We start from the raw sequence: 21,270 nt of genomic DNA, 5'->3' as shown, positions 1-21,270 counted from the left end.
ACATCTTAGAAATGAGATTTCTCAACAACTATGTCGGATTCACCCGAGTCAGTTCTTGGTGGTGGGACTCAACCATCTGTGTCTCAACAAGCCTTCCAAGTCATTTTCTGCCCCTACACCCAGGTCAGACCTTCCGTGAAAACACTTGGGACCCTCATTGTGTTCCCATGTGGGGATCATAAGTCTCCCTGATTTAAAGAGACTTGACAAGAGCCTTATTCCTGTGTCCCCGTGGTCTAGAATGCTGCTGGCCTGGTGTACATGTTCAGCACGTACTTGCTGAACAAACAAACGAGCCAAAGAATGACTTTGAATTCTTCCCTATTATCTTCCTGACGGTCTCAAGCCAGTTCTGTTTTGGAGACCACATGGTTTGGAATGCTCCCCCACCCGTGCCCCAGCTATGTCTCATTCTTTGAGATTGCCCATTCTCCCCCATACAAGCCCGGTGCTGGAGTCGTAGACCATTCCATGCTCCTACCCAATAGCTTCACTCATCTGTCCAAACCTAACCACCCAAAGGAATCAGCTGACCCAGCATAGAATCCATCTATTGGCTTTAGTTCGCCTATCAGATTTTGAGTCCTGGGACCAGTTCCCAGTATAGTTAAATAAGGGTGAACATCTAAGCAGAAATGCAATCGGAACAGATCAGCCTCAGCTCAAGTCTACAGGTGAGTAAAAAGACACCCCTCCACACAGACAATGGAGCACTGGAGCCACGCATAGCAAGAGAGAATCCAAAGCCCTTACACAGCCCCAGGGAGAGACACTGCGGGGGGGCGGGGGGTGCTGTTAGACCTGCCCTTTTAAAAAAATCAAATACCCCCCCAGCCTTTCATCAGTCTAAATTGAGCAGATCACAGCGGATCAGGTGTGCCCCAAAGCCTTGAGTAAGATCTGCTTCTGCAGCTCAGTAAAATTCTTTTTCTCTGTTCCTCACTAAATTCATAGTTCCATGTGTCGACATGGCATTGACACCAAGATTCTCTACCACCATGATGTCATTGGATCCCTATCCACCCCCCCAACCCCAGAAGTTAGATGGAGGAGTAGGATTAACACCTTCTCTCCCGTTTTACAGGTGAGAATCCTGAGGGTTAGAGGCATTCCACAACACGCCCTTCCCAGTCTTTCCCGACTCAGTTAAGGACAATTCCATCCTTCCAGTTGTTAAACCCCAAGCTTCCAAGTGGTCCTTGAGTCCAGTCTTTGTCTCACATCATATTCTATCCATTAGCAAGACTTGTTTATATTCAAAATATACGCAGGGAAATGATGTCATGTCTAGGATTCACATTTAAATAACACAGGAGAGGGGCGCCTGGGCAGCTCAGACAGTTAAGCGTCCGACTTCAGCTCAGGTCAGAATCTCGAGGTTTCGTGAGTTGGAGCCCCGCATCCGACTCTGTGACCACAGCATGGAGCCTGCATGGGATTCTCTCTCTCTCCCTCTCTCTGTGTCCCAACCCCATTCGCGCTGTCTCTGCCTCTCTCAGAATAAATAAACTTAAAAAAAGTCAGACCATGTCACTCCTCTGCTTGAAACTCTCCAGTGGCTCCCCATTTCATTCAGAGTAAAAGTCAGGCCCAGTGGTCTTGAAGATCCCATAGCATTTACTCCCCACCCTTTGCCACTTAAACCTCATCCCCTCCCGCTCTCCCCCTTTGGTCATTCCCTTCCAGTCATGCTGTTATTCCTTAAACCCACCAGGCACATTGATACCACAGGACCTTTGCACCTGCTGCTCCTTCTGCCACGAATGAGCCTCTTCCCTCTAGCATATATGTGGCTCACTCTTTGCCTCCTTCATGTCTTTGCTCAAATATCTCCTTTTCAGGCCTTTCCAACCACGTCATTTAAGACCGAACATCTAAACAGTCATACACGCACACACACCGGGTACCTCTTAACCTCTTGCTTTGTTCTGTTTTTCTCCTTAGCGTTTCTCACCATCTTATTTACTATAAAATTTGACATAGTTATCCTGTTTATTGTCTGTCCCCACCATCAGAATGCAAGCCCTCTGCAGGCAGGGATTTTTGTCTCTTCACTGCTGTATCCCCAGCACCTGCCTGGCACGTAGTAGCTAATCAATATTTGTTGAATAAACAAATGAATGGCCAAGATTCGACTCCTGCCCAACTGTCCAGGCCCATCCCTCTCCTCTCCCCCCCCCCCTTTACCTTCTGTGCCAACACATAGTTGACAGCTGAGTCCCTGGCACACACCGGGATCGTTCGGACTTTTACTTTGTTCTTGGAACGCCCTCTCCCTTCTGGCTGCGTCCCCAGTCTTTTAAGGCTCACACTGGACTCTCAGAGTCTCTTGTCCGGCTCCCCAGCGGCTCTGGGAGCCCCTGGGACAGGAACTACATCTCATTGTCTTTTTAACACAGCAACTGGCACCTAGCAGGCTTTCAATAGGTGTTTAGTGACTGAATCATAATATTTGCATTTACCGGGTGCTTTCTGTGCTCAATGCTCAGTGCTTCATCTGCACAACCTCCTAGGGGGTGGGTTAGCATTATTTTTTACAGATGAATTATGCGAGGGTCACAGAAGTTAAGAGTGTGGCGGGCAGTCTATTCTGCCGGACTCTGGGGTTCCCCTGGCTCACCCTGACTGACCACCAACCGACCGACCGTGAGCAAGTCCCTTTGTCTTTCTGAGCCTCATTTTTGTGTGACAAGAGGGGGTGGCCGGGCCGATGGATGCCATCCCACTCTGACCTACTGGGAGAGTTGCCTCCTCTGGGGCCAAACCCAAGCCAATTTCAGTTTCCAAACGTCATGAAAGGGAAACTCTAGAAACTCTAAAAGCTGAGAATCGAAACCAACAGCAAAAAGGTGGACTGGAAGCCAAGCATTTTAAGGTGGCCCCAGATCTCCCAGCTTGGCTCGCTGTCCCTCAGTGTCCTCGCCGCGGCCAGGGGTCTCCAAGAAGAGGAACCCAGGTCAGCCCAGACACCCCTGGTTCCGTCTCCTCTCTGGTCCCTTTATCCCACAGGACGCTGGCAGTCAGCCGAGGGGGAGCCCCCTTAAAGAAGTGGGTGTGTGCAGGGAGCTGGGTAGGTGCGTGGCTATAAATCTGTGCCCCAGTGGTACTCTCCTCATTCAGAGATGGCGCTGACCCCAGAGCTCTATGACACCCCTGCCTCCCGGCTGGACTCCTTCGTGACTCAGTGGCTGCAGCCCAGCCGGGACTGGAAAGAAGAGGTCCTGGAGGCCGTGCGGACGGTGCAAAAATTCCTGCGGGAAGAGCACTTTGAGGGGGAGCATGGGCTGGACCAGGAAGCGCGGGTGCTGAAGGTGGTCAAGGTGAGACTGGTCCCTCCCATCCACAGGCCAGGGCCCGGCAAAGGCAGCATGGGGGTCCTCGCGTCAGAGGATGCTTGGGGACGTCTTGCCTCGTTATCCTCAGCCCGCGCTGCTGCCACGTCAGGACACCCCAGCTAGCCGCGTGCACCCTGTAGTACGTACGTACGTACTGTCTGCCTTGAGCCGAACAAGCCTGATAAGGAAACCAGTGATTGTAGTTCACTAGCCCAAACCCTTAACACACCCTGTCTCTAATCCATGCACCCTGCGAGGTACGCACTGTCCTTTGCCCATTTCACAGATGAGCACAATGGAGGCTTAAGGTTCCTAGTGACCAAATGCAATGCGAGGTCTCTGATTGGATCCAGGTGTGAAGTAGACCATCTGGAAAATAACAGTGTGGGCACAATTAAGGACATTTTAATACAGCCTGGATATTAGGTAATCTAAGGCAGCCATTGTTGACTTTATTAGGTGTTAACAGTTTGGCGGTTATGGGAGGAAATGTGCTCCCTAAAGTATTCAAGGAAAAAGTATCTGTAATCTGCTTTAAAGTGTTTTTGATGATGCAAATGTGGCGAGAAGTGTAAACCTGTTGAATCTCACTGGCTGGATCTATGAGTGCTCGTTGTGTTCTCTTTCTATTCTTCTACGTTTTTAAGTTTTAGATGAAAAAAGTTTTCTTAGATGAACGTAAACGGAAGGGAAACAAAAATAATGTAAAACCAGTGAGGGGGACAAAACAGAAACGACTCATAAATATGGAGAACAGACTGAGGGTTACGGGGGGTTGTGGGGGGGGGGGATGGGCTAAATGGGTAAAGGGCACTAAGGAATCTACTCCTGAAATCATTATTGCACTATATGCTAACTAATTTGGATGTAAATTAAAAAAAAAAATTAAATGAAGCCTTCAAAAGAAAGAAAATAACCTTAAAAAAAAAAAAAAAGAAGTTTTCTTTGATGGAAGCTCAGAGAGGCGAGGTGACTTACCCAAGGTCACACAGCTAGTGGTGGGGCCGGGATTTGAACCAGGATCTATCTGATTCCACAGCCGGGGCTCCAGGCTGCCCTCACTGAGATGTCCCCCCAAGCCCTTCCTTCAGCTGCCTCTTGACCTGGCTAGAGTCAAAATTCAAGAAGGTCAAAGCGAGAACGGCCCTGGAGAATCAGACAGTCTCAGCCACACCTTTGTTTAAAAATGAAGGAAACAGCAGCACAGAGAGGGTGATAGATGTCCCAAGTTCACCCAGAGAGCTAGTGGCAAAAGCAAGACTAGAATTAGGGCACCTGACTTCCAGCCCAGTGCTCTAGTTCTGTCTCCAGGGGCAGCCACCTCAGGGAAGGATTTAGAAATCTCAGGTCCCTAGCCCTTCCTTACACCCACCCCTAGCACCTAGAGCCTGAGGCCGTATGATTTCCACAGACAAGGGTTTGACTCTCGGCATGTTTTCTTTACCAGTTCTTTACCAGCTGCGTGATCTTAACTCCTCTTCTCTCTCAAGCTTCTGTCTCCTCATCACCATTTCCTCCTTGTCCAGCAAAAGCTAAAAGCTAAAAGATTAGCACCTGGGGGCGCCTGGGTGGCTCAGTCGGTTAAGCATCCGACTTCAGCTCAGGCCATGATCTTACGGTTCATGGGTTCGAGCCCCGCGTTGGGTTCCGTGCTGACGGCTCAGAGCCTGGAGCCTGCTTCGGATTCTGTGTCTCCCCCTCTCTCTGCCCCTCCCCCACTCATGCCCTGTCTCTCAAAAATAAACAAACCTTAAAAAAAAAATTGGCGCCTGGTACATGCTCAAAAACAAAAGCGTTGTTATAAATTCTTGCTCTGAGTCAGGCAGAGCCTCCCAGCCTACCCCACCCCTAACAATCCAGAGAATGGAGTAGATGAAATGGGGCAGGTCCGGAGGCTATAGGATGCTACAAAGAGGATGAGTTTTGATGGCAGGAAGTGGTATTTACCCAGCCCTCAAACTCTGCCCGAAGACTGTAGCCCTTGCCTCCTCCCTGGAACCACAAAATAAAAGAGATAGCCCAAAAGCAATGGTCAATGAGAAATATTGCTTTATTCAGACTCTAAACCCTCTTCCCGCGCCCCCCCACCCACTCCCAAAAACCTGATTTACTGGGCTTGTCCTTGAACGAGTTGGGTTTAAACAGATTCAGGCTGAAGCAAGTCATGAAGATCATTCTAGAATATTCTTTCTTCTCTGCCTGGGTCTTACCACTGAAAACGGCAGGAAGCCTATAGCTTTCAGGGGGATGAGCCCTTCATTCACACACAGGGTTCCATCCCCAGCCCTGCCAAATGGGACAGAAATGCTGGGTCTCAGTGAAGGAAGAGAATGCAAAAGGGCGGGGGAAGAAAAGATGGCAGTCTTCTCCTCAGAACCAGGGCCTGCCTCAGAGACTTGGGTCACAGGAAAGAAAGGGAGAAGAACCACCCTTGTCTTCTGCCCCTTTATCTGACTGACTATGACTCCTGGCTCGGAGTCCAAGGCAAGTTGATCAATCCTCACTGCCTCAGTTTTCTTATCTGTGCACTGGGGACAATCATACCTGTACCCACCTCAATCAGCGGGTGTTAGGATTAAAAGATACTGTATGTGTAAAGGGCCTTCAGTGATATAGTGAGTGTTCACCCCGTGACAGCTGGATTATAATCAACCCTTGGTGACTCCACCCCCCCAGAAGAGGTAGCCAACTTGAGGTCTGGGGCATCACTAGCAAATCTACCGCCCAACCTGAGGCTGGAGAGTTGTGGGGCTTTGTATAACAGAGGCAGGAGGGGCGGGAGAGCAGGTCTAGACTCTCAGAACATCGAATAGACCACTTCCAACTTGTCCAGCTCAGGCCCCTTCCATCCAGATGGGGAAACAGAATCCCAGGCAGAGGAGGGATGATCTCAGTCCACTAGACAAAGAAGAGCATGAGAAATATATTGCTGACCTCCTGCATTCCGGGCACGTGGTAAGCCCTTGCCATGCCTTATGTATCATCCCAGTGATACACCGAGTCTCCTCCCAGTGACTCAAGTGCCATTACTCTTCTCATTTCACAGATGAGAAATGAGGGTTCACGATGATCACACAGCTGAGAAACAAGGGCAAGAATCGGGGTCAAAGTCAGGCTGCCCCATCCCGCAGGCTGCCCTACGGTTCTTATCCACCAGGCAATCCTGCGCCCCACTTTTTACTGTCATGAAATTACTCAGACACCCAGAAGGCTCAGAATGCGCTGTACAGAAGGCGCCACTAGGTTTCTTGGAGGAGGCGTCACTCCACAGGTTGAGAATACCCCGTCTCAGAAGCAATGCATTGTCATTAATAAGAAGTGTGGGCTCTGGGGTCCGGCTGCCTGGGTTCAAACCCAGACCCTTCTGTGCACTGTGTGACCCTGGGTGAGTGAGTTAGTCTCTTGAAAGTTCAGTTTTCTCACCTGGAAAGAGGGGGACGGCGGTACCCCCCACCCGTACCTCTGGTCTGCGGTGGACGTTACGTGGGATAATTCCTATAAGGAGCCTCAGGGACTGCCTGGCAGGGGCAGTGGCTCAGGGTGACGGGGCTCTGTGTTCCGCAGGTAGGCTCCTTTGGGAATGGCACGGTGCTCAGGAGAACCTCGGAGGTGGAACTGGTGGTGTTCCTGAGCTGTTTCCACAGCTTCCGGGAGGAGGCCAGGTACCACCAAGCCGTTCTGAGTCTGATGTGGAAAAAGCTGTGGTGTTGCCGGGACCTACTGGCCCTTGGGCTCGAGAACGTGGAAATAGTCCAAGGAGCCCCCGATGCCCTCGTCTTTACCATCCAGACCAGGAAGACCGCAGAGCTCGTCACTGTCACCGTCGTGCCTGCCTACGGGGCCCTGGGTAAGGGGAGGGGAAGCCGATCTGATTCACACACTTGCCCTCCCCGGGAGACCCGAATTCCCTCACCTCCCATTCATGACCACATGCAGACACCTGCATTCGTCCATTCAACCCATGTTCTGAGCTGGGGGCTCAGCGACCACAGGGCCCAGGACTGGCCCAACTTGGGCCACTATGTCACCCAACTCGGGAAACGCTTACCAAATAATCATGTGGATAAATATATGATTGCAAGAGGAGACGAGACCCACAGAGGGGAATGTGTTAGAAGCATAATCTGGGGTGCTTCTGTAGCATTTATCACAGGTGTAGTGTTTGTGCTTTTCCAGAAGCAGACCCTGAGACAAGGGTTTGAGGACAAGCAGTCCCAGGAGATGCTGATAGAGAAATACGGGAGAGGGACAGGGGAGGAAAGAAGCATCGTAAGGTCACCATTATGAACCACAGGGCTTTGTGCTCCTGGAGAACTCTAAGTCACCGTGTACAGTACCCCTCAACTGAATCCCAAGTGGGATGTTGGAGTTTATTCCCCAACTTCACAGTCACCCTTGGCTGACGGCTGCTTCCCAGGACCATTAACTCCCCAGCACTTCTGGTTTGTCCTCAGGCAAAAAGAGTCCTCGATGTTTGAAGTAAACAGTATCAGCTACAACCTCAGATGATCATGTTTCCTCTTGTGCCAGCTCCTATTAACTAGAGTGGTTGCCAGGAGTTGCTTTGTAGAGAAGGTGTCAGAAGTGGGATCCTACGTGAGCAAGAAAGAGAGTGCCCAGATGCATTAGTGATGCATGCCACGAAAGCACGGCGTTCAGCAGCACACTGCTTGAGGAGCCCAGCTTTCTTATCTGGAACTGGTTCTCTGCTTCTGGGGTCAGGAGTTTGGAATAAATCCCCGAGAAAGAAATCCAAAGCAGACATTAAGGAAACCTGGGGTATTGGGATGTGGAGAGAAGACCACAGTCTTCTGAGACCCGAGGAGTGGAAAGCCCACTTTTGGTTCTCCAGAAGTACAATCAAGCAAGGCAAACCTTGATTCCCTTAGACTGTGAGGTCTCAGGTTTCCCTGGAGAGACACTCCAATGCATGAGCAGGCTAGCTCCATAGACTTCTTATCAACCTGGGGCTTCCTAAATCCCCACTCTCTACCTCTGCCTCCTCCCACTCAGGGCCTTCTGTTTCCAACTCTCGGCCACCTCCTGAGGTCTATGTGAGTCTGATTGAGGCCCACGGTTACCCTGGAAACTTCTCCCCATCCTTCAGTGAGCTGCAGAGGAACTTTGTGAAACATCGGCCAACCAAGCTGAAAAGCCTCCTGCGGCTGGTAAAACACTGGTACCTGCAGGTGAGGGGGCTGCCAGGATGGGGGCAGAAGGGGTCGCTGGAAGAAGCGGGGGGGGGGGGGGGGGGGGGGGGAGGGCGGGGCTGATTTGTCATTCCAGGAAACTGGGGGAGGGGGAAGAAACTGCTAATCTTTTAAACTGTAAAAGTAAAGTGAAACAGTGGAGAAAGGTGGGAAAGGAGGAGGAGGAGAAAGAGGAACAGAGAAGGAAGGAGGAAAATAAGGAACACACAGTATTTCAGTAAACAAATGTTTGTAAAACCCCAGTTACGGTCTATGTTGGCTAATGTCAACTTCACTGAGTTCTGTGGACATTAGTTAATCTCAGCTGGTTAAGGACTAACCAGAGGAAAGTTTTGTTTAATTGCACCCACACCAATTTCCCCCCACAAATGGTCGGGTTCCTATCACAACCACTATTGACTAAATATATCCACTAATAGCTACTTTTTAGATTTCACACGTGATAGTTTGCAAGGCACCAAGGATATTACAAAATATCCAAATGAACAAGTCGTCTAAAATTACAAAAGGAAAATTCGGAAACAAACTCAAAAATGAAAAAGGGCAGGGTGGGGGGGGGAGCTGCTTTCTTATTTAAAGATTTTTTTTTTCAACGTTTATTTATTTTTGGGACAGAGAGAGACAGAGCATGAACGGGGGAGGGGCAGAGAGAGAGGGAGACACAGAATCGGAAACAGGCTCCAGGCTCTGAGCCATCAGCCCAGAGCCTGACGCGGGGCTCGAACTCACGGACCGCGAGATCATGACCTGGCTGAAGTCGGGCGCTTAACCGACTGCACCACCCAGGCGCCCCGAGCTGCTTTCTTATTTAAAAAAAAGGGTAAGGAAAAAAATTGTAATAAATAAATAAATGGTCAGAAAGTCATATTTTAGAAAGATTTGTTCATTTTTAAAAAGGAAGTTGTTTTTTTTTAAGAAAAAAGTATTTTTTTAAAAATCAAGGGGCTCCTGAGTGGCTCAGTTGGTTGAGCATCCGAGTTTGGCTCAGGACATGATCTCACAGTTCGTGGGTTCAAGGCCCGGGTCGGGCTCTGTACTGACAGCTCAGAGCCTGAAGCCTGTTTCAGATTCTGTATCTCCCTCTCTCTCTCTGTCTTTCGCCCGCTCACACTGTGTGTGTGTGTGTGTGTGTGTGTGTGTGTGTGTGTGTCTGTCTCTCTCAAAAATAAATAAACATTAAGAACTTAAAAACTTTCCAAGGTTAGTAAGTTTGCAGTTACTTGGTGGAAAAATAGCCATTTTCTTACATGATCATCACATCAACCAAGGTTGTGATGTATCTTCGCACACCAGCATCGCCAAAGCCAAGAATAAAATTGGTTTTGTTGGTGAGTCAATTACTTACAGGAAATGATGCAAGGTTTTGTGGACTTGAAGAATTTGAACCCAAAAGAATGATTCATTTGCTCGCTTTGTCTGTTTGCTTGAGCGCTGAATGTTTTCTTCCTGCATAAGATATACACATTTTTTTTTTTGGTAATATCCACGGGACAACATATCAGCTTTCCTTCTACAATCCTCCCTTCTGTTTTTGTTCAAGCCTTCTCCCTTAAAACAGGGATTTGATCACGTGTGGTTTCTTAAAACAGTTTTTTGGTTCAGTGTTACTGATGTGATATCTTTGCTTCAACTAGTTTTGTTTAGCTGAGTGTTGCAAGATGTGTCGGTCAACATAGAAGGACATAGAGAGCTCATGCTATTTGGTAAACACAACTAGAGTCTCATTGTGGTTAAAAGATTGAAGTTTTGTTTGTTTGTTTGTTTGTTTGGAGGCTTTGTAAAGTACCAGGAGTTGTCATGTGCTTTCATGGCTCAGAAGTATTTCGTTCTTCTTTTCAGTCCATCAACTAGGGGGTCGGAAACCAGGGAGCACGCAACTTAGCTCCTCGGGGGTTTCATCTTTCAAATTGACTGTAAGGTTATCACCGATCTTAGAGACGTCTAAGCGTGTTCATGCTCGTAGCCTGTCCCCAAAGTGTTATTTTTGCCATCTATATAATGCTGGGCTTCTATCAGCCTTACAACAGTATCAGATCAGTTTCTGGCAGGGATTTTATAAGCATCATTTCCATGTGTGAAGAGGAGGGGGTTATTCTTGCTTTTTTGTTGTTGTTGTTTTTGTTTTTCTTTTACGGACAAAATGATGTTTGTTTCTTATATTTGGAAGTATTTAGTTCAGTACAGTTCTGGGAACGAGATGGGACTTTTCCCAGTGTTTTAGTTGTGCTTTTCACACAAGGTTTTTTGTTCATTTGGGGGTTTTTTGGTTTTTTTTTGTTTTTGTTTTTTTTGCCATTTTAAGTATACAGTTCAGCAGCATTAATTACATTAACAATGCTGTGTAAACCTCACCACTGTCTGTTCCCAGATCATTTTCATCCTCACAGGCAGAAACTCTGCACCCAGTAAATAGTAACTCCCCATCCTCCTCCTCCCCAGGCATTGGCAACCACCATTCGACTTTCTGTCTCTGTGAATTGGCCTATTCTCTGGGTCCCTCATTTAAATGGAATCATACATTATCTGTCTTTCTGGTCTGTTTTATTTTGTCCTTGATTCTTTTGAGGGAGAGGGGCAGAGAGAGAGAGAGGGGAGAGAGAGAGCATCTTAAGCAGGCTGCAGGCCCAGCACAGAGCCCAACGTGGGCTGGATCTCACCACCATGAGATCATGACCTGAGCTGAAAATCAAGAGTCAAACAGTTAACTGACCAAGCCACCCAGGTGCCCCTGTCCTTGATTCTTTTTCTTAATTTTAATTTAATTTTATTTATGTGTGAGAGAGAGAGAGTTGGGGAGGGGGCTGAGAGAGAGAGAGAGAGAGAGAGAGAGAGAATCTTAAGCAGGCTCCATGCCCAGCACAGAGCCTGATGTGGGGCTCAATCCCATGACCCTGGGATCATGACCTGAACCAAAATCAAGAGTTGGGCGCTCAACTACCTGAGCCACCCAGGCACCCCTGTCTTTGATTCTTAATAGTGGAATTTTCACACCTAATGAAATGAGATTTCTTGCATGAAAACAATTTTATTTATAAACTTGATTTATTATTGGTTATCGGTTAATTGACACATTGCCTTGTCTAAACCTATCCTCGTAGGAAGAAGGATAAATTTGTATTGAACTTATGTAAATGCTACGTATTCATGAAAAAGAAGTTAATAAAATCACTCTATAAATGTTTGACCATCATTCTGAATAGTTTTGTAAACAGGGCCAATTTATATATGCTATGCTTTTACAGCATCATTATCTTTGTTTTTCTGAGGATTTGTTAGATTATAATCGATGGTAGGAATTTTTATAGGCATTTTTTATCCTGAGGTGTTGGAATAATATGTCATTTAAAGAACGTTTAAACTTAGCTTGCCCAAGTATAGCTATAGATTGGGGATAGAAATTAGATTAAGAAGAAAGAATGGGTCTTTTTTTTTTTTTTTTTGTCACATATCCATCAAAAATAGAGCATTAATCTGGGTAATTAATTCTCATTTTGTTGATCTTTGGTTAAGCAATCTGCTTTTATGAAGTCATCCGCTTCTGGAATAAAAGAATCTGGTGAACTTCTGCCTCAGTCCCCTTTTGGGAATATGAATTTATTCCCAATTATGCTCCATAAATTTCCAATCTCTGAGTGGGAAGAAAGAAATCTACCTACCAATAGATTATATTGTAATCAGATCATTCTTTTGTAAAATGTTTTCTTCTTTTATATACAAAAACAAAAAGAACTACCACTTTTGGTTTTACTACTTTAATTATGGTCAAAAGTAAACACAGGGTGAAATCCAGCCATCAGTCAGCTCCTCATCTCATAGGGCTGTTTTCCACGAGTCATGTATACATGTGCACACACATGCACACATATTCACACATGCAGACAACTTTTTGAGTAATTTAAAAACTCATAAGACAACAACAGTGAGCTTCCTGGGAGATTCCAGAATCCTCAAGAAAAAAAACAGACCAAAAGAGAAACAGAGAAAGACGCAAAATACAAGCAAAGTCCCATCAACTGCCACCCAGCAGAGAATAAAGTCCTATCATCTGTCTCCCCATAGAGACCAAATGGCCAAACCATAAAACTAGATGCACAGGTCATTGTCACCAAAAGGGACATAAACGGCCCTGTACAAATAAGTAAGAACACGAACCAGAATCGGATTTGGCCAAGAATCAGACTTAATTAGGATCAGACGTACAAACAGTCGGATTGGGGAAGGTGGAAAGAAACATCAGCAAGGGTAAAGCTGTTGCCACACAAGGTCCACCCTGGGAGCTGGAAGAGGGGCGTGTCCAAATGTCAAAGCCCATGGGGTACATTTCTCAGGCAACACAGTTCAGGTCGTTTGGGAAATCAATCCTCCTGGACAGTCTCAGTGAGACAGACCTCCTGCTGCAAAAAGAAACTAACAGACAAAAGTCACTTATTAAATGAGAACTTGCAGGCTAGTTTGCCAGGGAATCAGACTGCAGAAGAAAAGGCTTAAGCCAGTGGAAAATATAATAGGTGTTTAAAGAAACAACAATTATCAAGACTAGGTTTAGAGTTTGTCTGGTCATGGAAAAATGGCAATTTTCTCACATTTATCATATCTAGAAAGGTCATGACATATCTCAGACGGCGCCATTGCAAGAGTCAGAAACATTCTGAACACGGAGAAAGCAAAGTATCTCTGAAGATCAGCCCTGGAAGGGAACACAGATGTTTTCTTCTGGGTTTTTTTTGTTTTGTTTTGTTTTGTTTTGTTTTGTTTTGTTGTTTTTCTTTGTACCATTAAATAGTCTGTTGAAGCTCCTAAGAGAATGAAGGGGCTCATGTTCCCTAAGGCTTACATCTTACGATTACAGGCATTCTGCATTATATTTATCATCTAAATTTTAAGAATCCCACTAGTAGGGGCACCTGGATGGATCAGGTGATTAAGCATCAGACTCCAGCTCAGGCCATGATCTCTCGGTCCATGGGCTTGAGCCCCGCGTCCAGCTCTGCTCTGTCAATGTGGAGCCTGCTTGGGATTCTCCCTCTCCCTCTTTCTCTGCCCCTCCCCAGCTCTCTCTCTCTCAAAATAAATAAATAAATAAGCTTTTAAAAAAAGAATCCCACTAGTAAAATCTCCCTAATACTGGAGAAAATAAATTGTATTGCTATGAGTTTGAATTCTTAACAAAATTACATTAGTCTTGAGTTTTAAGTGTGAATTCAAAAAATGTTATGAAAACAAATTCATTAATTTGTAAATAAATTTTAATTCAATGAAAAAATGCTTCTAAAAGTTGAGAATAAAGTTGTTGTCCTTTAGATGACCTGTTTTTGTTTGTTTCAAGGTCGAAGTAGGGTTTTTTTCCCCCCTTTGACTATGGGGTGTTAGTGGCCACAGGGCAAGATGTCAATTTCACATCCACGAACCAAATAGCTGGATGTTTGACAGAAATTTTCATTTTCTAACTGAATACTAGAAAAACTGTTTAGACAAGAAGTGACTGGTATGCTTTCTTTTTAAGAAAAGATGCTTTTCTTTAAGATGCTTAAGTTAAGATGCTTTCTTTTGCAAGTAAGAGAAAAACCAACTCAGACTGACTTAAACACCAAGAAGAATTATCAGCTCATGTGTGAAAACCTGTAACAGTGGGGATGGGGTTTCAGGCACTGTTGGGGGGGGGTGTCTCCAGGTCTGTTTTCTCTAGAGTTGCCTCAAGTTCTCTCTCTCTCTCTCTCTCTCTCTCTCTCCCAACTCAGATTTCAGGCTGATTTAACCTCAGGATGGCAAAATGGCCACAGCTATTTCTGCCCTCACATCCACACATGGGAGAAGATTTCTGTCCTTTCAGCCCCCCTGGGCTTCACTCACATTGCCAGCTCACATCACAAGCTTCTCTTGAACCAATCACTCAGCAAGGGGAATAGGTTTATGCTGATGACCCTGTCCAGTCAGGACCCACCCTGGAGTTGAGGGGGATGCTAATCCCATCCTCCAACCAGCATCGCCGCTATACAATGGAGAAGAAAGAGATGCCTGCTAGAGCATTCTGCGTTCCCCACAGAATCTCAGCTATTGACAAATTCTATAGATACCTCCCACCCCTCCCTTTTTTTTTTTCTATCAGCTAAGAAGACTTTTCTTTGAAGGAAAACTTTCAGAAGCCCAGTACACTAAGAGAGATAGAAATTGAGCTGCTTAGGCTGGGATCTAGTAGCAGAGTCCCACCCCTCACTCCGTGGGACATCTCTCTGTAAGTCCACACCAGGGGTTATGTCAAGCCTAGTTTGAGGGATGCAACTCTTGATCTCGGGGTTGTGGGTTCAAGCCCCACGTGTAGGGTGTAGAGATTGCATAAAAATAAAATCTTCTAAAGGCTGCCTGGGTGGCTCCGTTCGTTAAAGTGACTTGATTTAGTCTCAGGTCATGATCTCAGGGTTTGTGAGCCCCACATCAGGCTCAGGGCTGACAGCACAAAGCCTGCTTGGGATCCTGTGTGTGTGTGTGTGTGTGTGTGTGTGTGTGTGTATGTGTCTTTCTCTTTCTCTCTCTCTCTGCCCCTCCCCCTGCTCTCTCTGTCTCTGTCTTTGAAAATAAATATTTTAAAAATTCTTTAAATGAAACCTTAAAAAAAAAGCATACTTTGAAACCCACTGGGCCAACTGAACGAGCCCCTTAAGTCTAAAACCAGGAAAATCATGTAGGGCCCGAAAGGGAAAGTGACTGGCCAGGATCACACAGCCGGTAGGTGGCAGAGCTGACACAGGAAGTTGGGTTTTCCAGTTTGTGGTCCGTCCAGAGCGGATCCTGACACACAACCTTGGGGTCTCTCTCTCCCGGGTCTCTTTCTACAGTACGTGAAAGCCAAGTGCCCAAGGGCGGCGCTGCCCCCTGTCTATGCCCTTGAGCTGCTGACTATCTACGCCTGGGAAGTAGGTGCCCAGGAGGACGAGAGCTTCAGGCTGGACGAGGGCTTTGCCACTGTCATGGAGCTGCTCCAGGAGTATGAGTTCCTCTGCATTTACTGGACCAAGTACTACACATTCCAGAACCCACTCATCAAGGGCTTTGTCAGAAAACAGTTCAAAAGAGACAGGTACTGGGCCCCTGCTTGCTCGCCACATCCCACGGAGACCGGAGAGAGAAGGGAGGCAAAAGCGGTGTCACACTGATTGGCTGGGCTTTATCAAGTAGTAAAACTGAACCGGAATCTCACAGTGACTCGGGGCACACCTCTAGGTGGCCGTCTTTCGGAGTACCAACTGGGGCGGCCGGAGTGATGGCAGAACAGGCGTTTAGAAAGTTGCTTCCCCTCTTGGACCGAGTTTTAGTTGAAAGGGGTCCCGCCAAAATTGTAATCCACGGAGGCATTGTGCTTCCAGAAAAATCTCAAGGAGAAGGATTGCAAGCAACAGTGGTGGCCGGTGGATGGGGATCTAAAGGAAAGGATGGAGAGATTCAACCAGTCAATGTGAAAGGTGGAGATAAAGTTCTTCTTCCAGAATATGGAGGCACCAAAGTAGTTCTAGATGACAAGGATTCTTTCTTTTAAAAAAAAAAAAAATTAAAAAAAAATTTTTAATGTTTATTTATGTTTGAGAGACAGAGAGAGAGTGTGAGCGGGTGAGGGGCAGAGAGAGGGAGACACAGAATCTGAAGCAGGCTCCAGGCTCCGAGCTGTCAGCACAGAGCCCGACGTGGGGCTCGAACTCACGAACTGTGAGATCATGAGCTGAGCGAAGTCGGATGCTTAACCAACTGAGCCACCCAGGTGCCCCTAAAAAAATTTTTTAACGTTCATTTATTTTGGAGAGAGCGAGAGAGAGACAGAGCATGAGCGAGAGAGGGGCAGAGAGGGAGGGAGACACAGAATCCAAAGCTGGCTCCAGGCTCTGAGCTGCCTGCACAGAGCCGGATGTGGGGCTTGAACTCATGAACCGTGAGATCATGACCTGAGCCGAAGTGGGATGCTCAACCCACTGAGCCACCCAGGTGCCTCGTCAAGGATTATCTCTTATTTAGAGATGGTGGCATCTCTTATTTAGAGATGGATTATCTCTTATTTAGAGACGGAAAGTATGTAGACTGAAACAAATCATTATTGAAATGGCGTGAAGTGAAGCTGCCTGTTCCAGTGAAGTTGCGAAATCTTTCATCATGTAAATAATTTTCATGTCTCTCTTTTATAATAAATTAATGATATCCAAACTAAAAAAAAAAAAAAAAAAAGTTGGCCACCTTTCAAACTCGCAGGGGCCCTGAGGGGTTGAGGGGCATTTTCCTGTCCCTCAAGGAACCTCGCCCCGCTTTCCTCTCTGGCTTCCAAAAGCCCATTTCGGTGCGTTTTAGCGACAGCATGGAAAAATGGAAAGAATCACGGAGAGCCAGGTGTCATCCCAGTCCTGCCTTTTTGTCTCACCTCTGTGAGCCTCAGCTCCTCATCTGGAAAACAGGAGAAACTGGCACCCACTGTGCAGGCTGTTGTAAGGGTCAGAGTCTGAAGGGCCTACGGGGTGCAGTCTATGGTAGATGCCGGGGAAATGTTCATTATTGTAGCTCACGCCGTTGGAGCACATGGAGCTCTAGGAAAAGCACCAACGCCCGCCCCCAAGCCCTGGGCCATCAACCATTTCTGCGAAGGCTGGCTCAACCTGAAGCGTCAGCACTTGGGTCCCTTTGCCTGAGGGTTTTCAGCCTCCCCTAATGACTGGTGGAAGCTGGGGGATAAATACCCCAGCTCCCTCCTATCAGATGGGAGGACTCTGTCTGGATCACGTGTGCTACACTGTTTCCCGGAGGCCCTGCAGTGGAACTGACCGCCGGTGGCCCACATATCCTTCCCCACATGTGGTGCTTCCCCACATATCCTTCCAAATAAACCCCTAGCACTCAGATCCTGCTCTTGGCACCTACTTCTGGGGACACCCAGCTGAAACAAGTCTTTACATTAGCTCTAGGTAGCTGCAAGCAATATTTATTGTTCCCTTATATGAGTATTGGGTCTTTTTATTTCTTTACAAGGAAGAAAACCCCAATCTCCTGATGAGAAGGGGATTTTTATTATAAGGATGCCCAGGAATGTGAGGTTAGAAAACCACTGGGACGCAAGGCAAACCTGCAGACACCCTCTTTCTCTGTCTCTCTCGTGGTCCCCACGCCCTCTTTCTTCCCATGACCTCTGCTGCTCTCCCCACACCTGCCCTGTTCCTCTCTTACTTCCGTTTGATGAAGAACCTGCATCATCCCTGGTCCAATCCCCAGAGGGAACTAGTCTACCCATTGGGCACAGGTGCTATGTGTCAGGTCACCTGGTGGGTCACTTTGGGTCAGGTGATCTCACCCTCTAGGACAGCCTGGCACCTCCCCCTTTTTCAGGCAGGATTATTTCAGGGATGCAGGGATGTTGCATTCTGTCACGGATAAAGTCACAGCTCCCTTCTACGCCCGAAGCTCCTGGAGTATAAGGGCCAGGTCTTAATCATGGGCTTGGCATCCAACACGTATGGCCACCCCACACCACTTAAGGAAGCGATTAGACCTCCTTCAAGCCAATATTCTTTAAAAATTCATTCACCATTTATACAGAAGAGAGACGTTTGGTGGCAGCCTAACCCCTGCTCTACTGAGGCAGAGCCCATGGGTGAGAACACCCATTTGCTGGCTGTGAGAACTCACAGAAAGAAGTCTGTGCCTCAGTTCCCTCCTCTGTGGAATGGGGACAACAGCAACAACAGCAACAACAATAGTCGCTGCCTTTCAGAATTGTTAGAAGGATTAAAATAGGTGAATTCACACAGGGTGTGGCCCAGCGCCTCAATAAATATCAGTAGTTGGTGGTGGTGGTGGTGTTTCTATCATCCAAAGCACTTCAGCAGCCCTAGCCTTCAACTTACCTATGGAGCCTCAGCAAAACAAAAGCTCTGCCCACCTGCCTAAGCGGGTACCTGTTATCGCTACCCATGCCCTTGGGGCATCTCAACACTCCACACACCCCCCCCCAAACACCTTGCACGCACCTCTCCCCAAAAAGAACTCTTGGAAATATAATCATCCCCACTCGCTTCTTCTCCACCAATGTTCTTGGGTCCTCTCGGCCTGACAGCCCGCCCAGGGCTCCAGACACAGCACGTGCTCAGTGGTTGGAACAGATGATCGCTTGAGCAGGATTCTTTCTGGCTTGCTGGCCTCCAGACGGAAGAGAGTCTGGGAACCCTCTCCCTGTGTTGCAGGCCTGTCATCCTGGATCCAGCTGACCCCACCCACAATGTGGCAGAAGGGTACAGATGGGACATCGTCGCTCAGAGGGCCTCCCAGTGCCTGAAACAGAACTGTTGCTATGACGACAAGGAGAATCCAGTCCCCAGCTGGACCGTGAAGGTAATGGCTCCTCTTGGGGTTGTCAAGGGCTTGAAGCTCGGAAGCGGGTAACTGCGTAGCATATACTTACTTCTGTGTCGATGGAGTCAGGAAGTTGGAAGCCTGGCTGGGGCACCCACCAGCTCTGTGAACTCGGGGACATTTTTTCAACCCTCTGAGCCTCAGCCTTCCTTACAAACTCGTGTTCTCCTTGTCTTTCTCTTTCCCACAACCCCCTAGAGAATCAGTCATGCTCGCGATCATTCTTTGCATGAGTTGAGCCCAGGCGAGTCAGTTCAACAGCTCTCTTGTGCCAGCATTTGGGGTTGCTGTGGGGAGGGGCAATGGAACAACAGTAGTGCAGAAATAAGACTTAACCCCTACCCTCAAGGGATGAAGAAACTGAGGCTCAGGCAGGTTCAGTTAATTAACCAAGATCACACTGCAAAGGGGCAGCAGAGCCAGAATTTGCACCCAGGTCTTTGTGGGGCCCACCAGCCAACTGAGGCCCACAGATAGACTGAAAAGTGTATGCCTCTGGGTTTTTCCTGAATCTAAAAACCATTGTGCAAAGACTTTTATCTTGTAAAATCAGAAGACTTGGGGATTCCGGGCTTATGTTCCTTCTGGAAACGATCAGCTGGTGTCCAACCCTCCCCAGCACCTTCCAGGTGGTGTTCTTCAGCCACCAGGGACTCCCAGGCCCTCGAGCGTGGCCGCTGATGGTGGTTCAGAACAGACTTTGAAATCTGACCAACCTTGGGTCAAATACCCACAGTGTTCCTCACCACCTTTGTGATGGTCAGTAAGTTATTTAACCACGCTCGACCACAATTTCCTCATCTGTACAATGGGATAATAGGAACCAAGGTCGTAGGGCTGCTGTGACAGTAAAATGCATTCAGAAGAGTGTGACAGGTGCCCAGCCCAGGGCCTGGAAGGTGGTTGGCATAACCCAAATGTTTACTGCTGTTGGAAACACGAGGAGGGGTAAAGGGAAATTTTGCATGTCAGAGGAGGGTGGAATTAACCCTCTCCCTCTCCTCTCCCTTCCAGCGGGCACGAGACATCCAAGTGACCGTGGAACAGTGGGGTTACTCAGATCTGATCCTCAGGGTGAACCCTTATGAACCCATAAAGAAGGTTAAAGAGAAGATCTGGCAGAACCGGGGCTGCGTGGGCCTACAGCGTCTGTCCTTCCAGGAGCCTGGTGGCAAGCGACAGCCCCTCAATAGCCGGTGCTCCTTGGCCTATTACGGAGTCTTCTCCAACATCCGCATCTGTCTGGTAGAGACCATCTCCCCCGAGATCCAGGTCTTTGTGAATCATCCCAATGGTGGGAGCCACGCCTACGCCATTGACCCCAAAAGCTTCATCCTGGGCCTGAAGCAGCAGATTGAAGACAAGCAGGGGCTGCTCACAAGTCAGCAGCAGCTGGAGTTCCAAGGCCAAGTCCTGCAGGATTGGGTGTCTTTGTGGAGCTATGGTATCCGGGATAGTGATACCCTCATCCTCTCCGAGAAGAGAGCTGGAAAGTTTCCTTTTCTGCCCAACTAATCCGGGACTCAGCATATCAACCACTTCCTCCAGCTCTCGCCTGGGGGAGGTCCCATGTCTTCAGCAGCTTTGTAAATAGTGAGCGTAGCCCCGCCAGGAGGGATGTGGGACACTTGCTATACGATGGACAGTGGCCAGACCAAACATGACAATAGAATTCTGACCCACAGCCTCTGCAGTCCCCTAGGCCAGGAAGCCAAACTATCACCTCTGCAGCAAGCACCCTCAAATCATCAGGACTTGGTTGATCACTGCCAGCTTCCCTAATTCGACCTCACTTCCAACTTAGAACCAACCAGAAAAATCCAGATAGGCTCCCTAACCAATCACAGAGGAGGCCCTGCTTCTAATTAGCTGCCTACTGCTTCTCCATGCCAACAGCTTCAATCAGAGTATACCTGAAGCCTTCCCTTTTTTTCCACTATAAAGCTTTCCCTGTCTTGGAATCTCTGCCAGTTTATGAGGGATGCTGGCTGACTCCCTTGCAATAGCAAGTTGGAAATAAATAACCTTTGTTTATTCTCCTTTGGGTGGTCGTCATCTCTTTCTACGGGTGCTGATGCCGTCCTGGTGGTTCTTGCTTACTCATTGGAGCCTCCTAACTCTGGGAGGCGAGGACTGCAGGGAAACTGAGACAGACAGAGACAAAGCCCAAGACAGCGAGGACGATGAAGTGTAAAACGATCCCTTCAACTCCTGATGCACACACACAAACAGTACATAGTGGTCCAAGGACTTGAGGAAAAGAACAGTATCTTTATCATCAGAGGATATCATGTGATCAGGTTTCCTCCCGTCAACCAGTAAAAAGTTTCCTTTTTACTCCTCCCCTT

The 21,270-nt window shown here is 47.7% G+C and overlaps 1 protein-coding gene across 1 annotated transcript; it reads left to right on the top strand.

Annotated features, from left to right (window-relative positions):
• The first annotated feature begins 266 nt into the window (after nt 1-266).
• On the top strand, nt 267-20,939 carry OASL (2'-5'-oligoadenylate synthetase like). The gene is made up of 7 exons (XM_047828274.1): nt 267-674; nt 3,121-3,320; nt 6,900-7,182; nt 8,349-8,524; nt 15,379-15,620; nt 18,754-18,901; nt 19,937-20,939. Exons 2-7 carry the CDS (start codon nt 3,123-3,125, stop codon nt 20,435-20,437), a joined length of 1,548 nt encoding a protein of 515 aa, XP_047684230.1. The 5' UTR covers nt 267-674; nt 3,121-3,122; the 3' UTR covers nt 20,438-20,939.
• The last annotated feature ends 331 nt before the right edge of the window (nt 20,940-21,270 follow it).

The sequence above is a fragment of the Prionailurus viverrinus genome, chromosome D3 (assembly GCF_022837055.1).
Source record: "Prionailurus viverrinus isolate Anna chromosome D3, UM_Priviv_1.0, whole genome shotgun sequence".
NCBI lineage: Eukaryota > Metazoa > Chordata > Mammalia > Carnivora > Felidae > Prionailurus > Prionailurus viverrinus.
Note: the sequence above shows the minus strand (reverse complement) of the source record. Positions and strands in the feature narration are given on the sequence as shown.

Excerpts from the sequence above, each read along its gene's own strand:
- OASL (XM_047828274.1), top strand. The coding sequence starts at position 3,123 with ATGGCGCTGACCCCAGAGCTCTATGACACCCCTGCCTCCCGGCTGGAC. Across the intron at positions 3,321-6,899 it reads GGGTGCTGAAGGTGGTCAAG|GTAGGCTCCTTTGGGAATGG; the intron begins GTGAGACTGGTC and ends TGTGTTCCGCAG. Across the intron at positions 7,183-8,348 it reads GCCTGCCTACGGGGCCCTGG|GGCCTTCTGTTTCCAACTCT; the intron begins GTAAGGGGAGGG and ends CCTCCCACTCAG.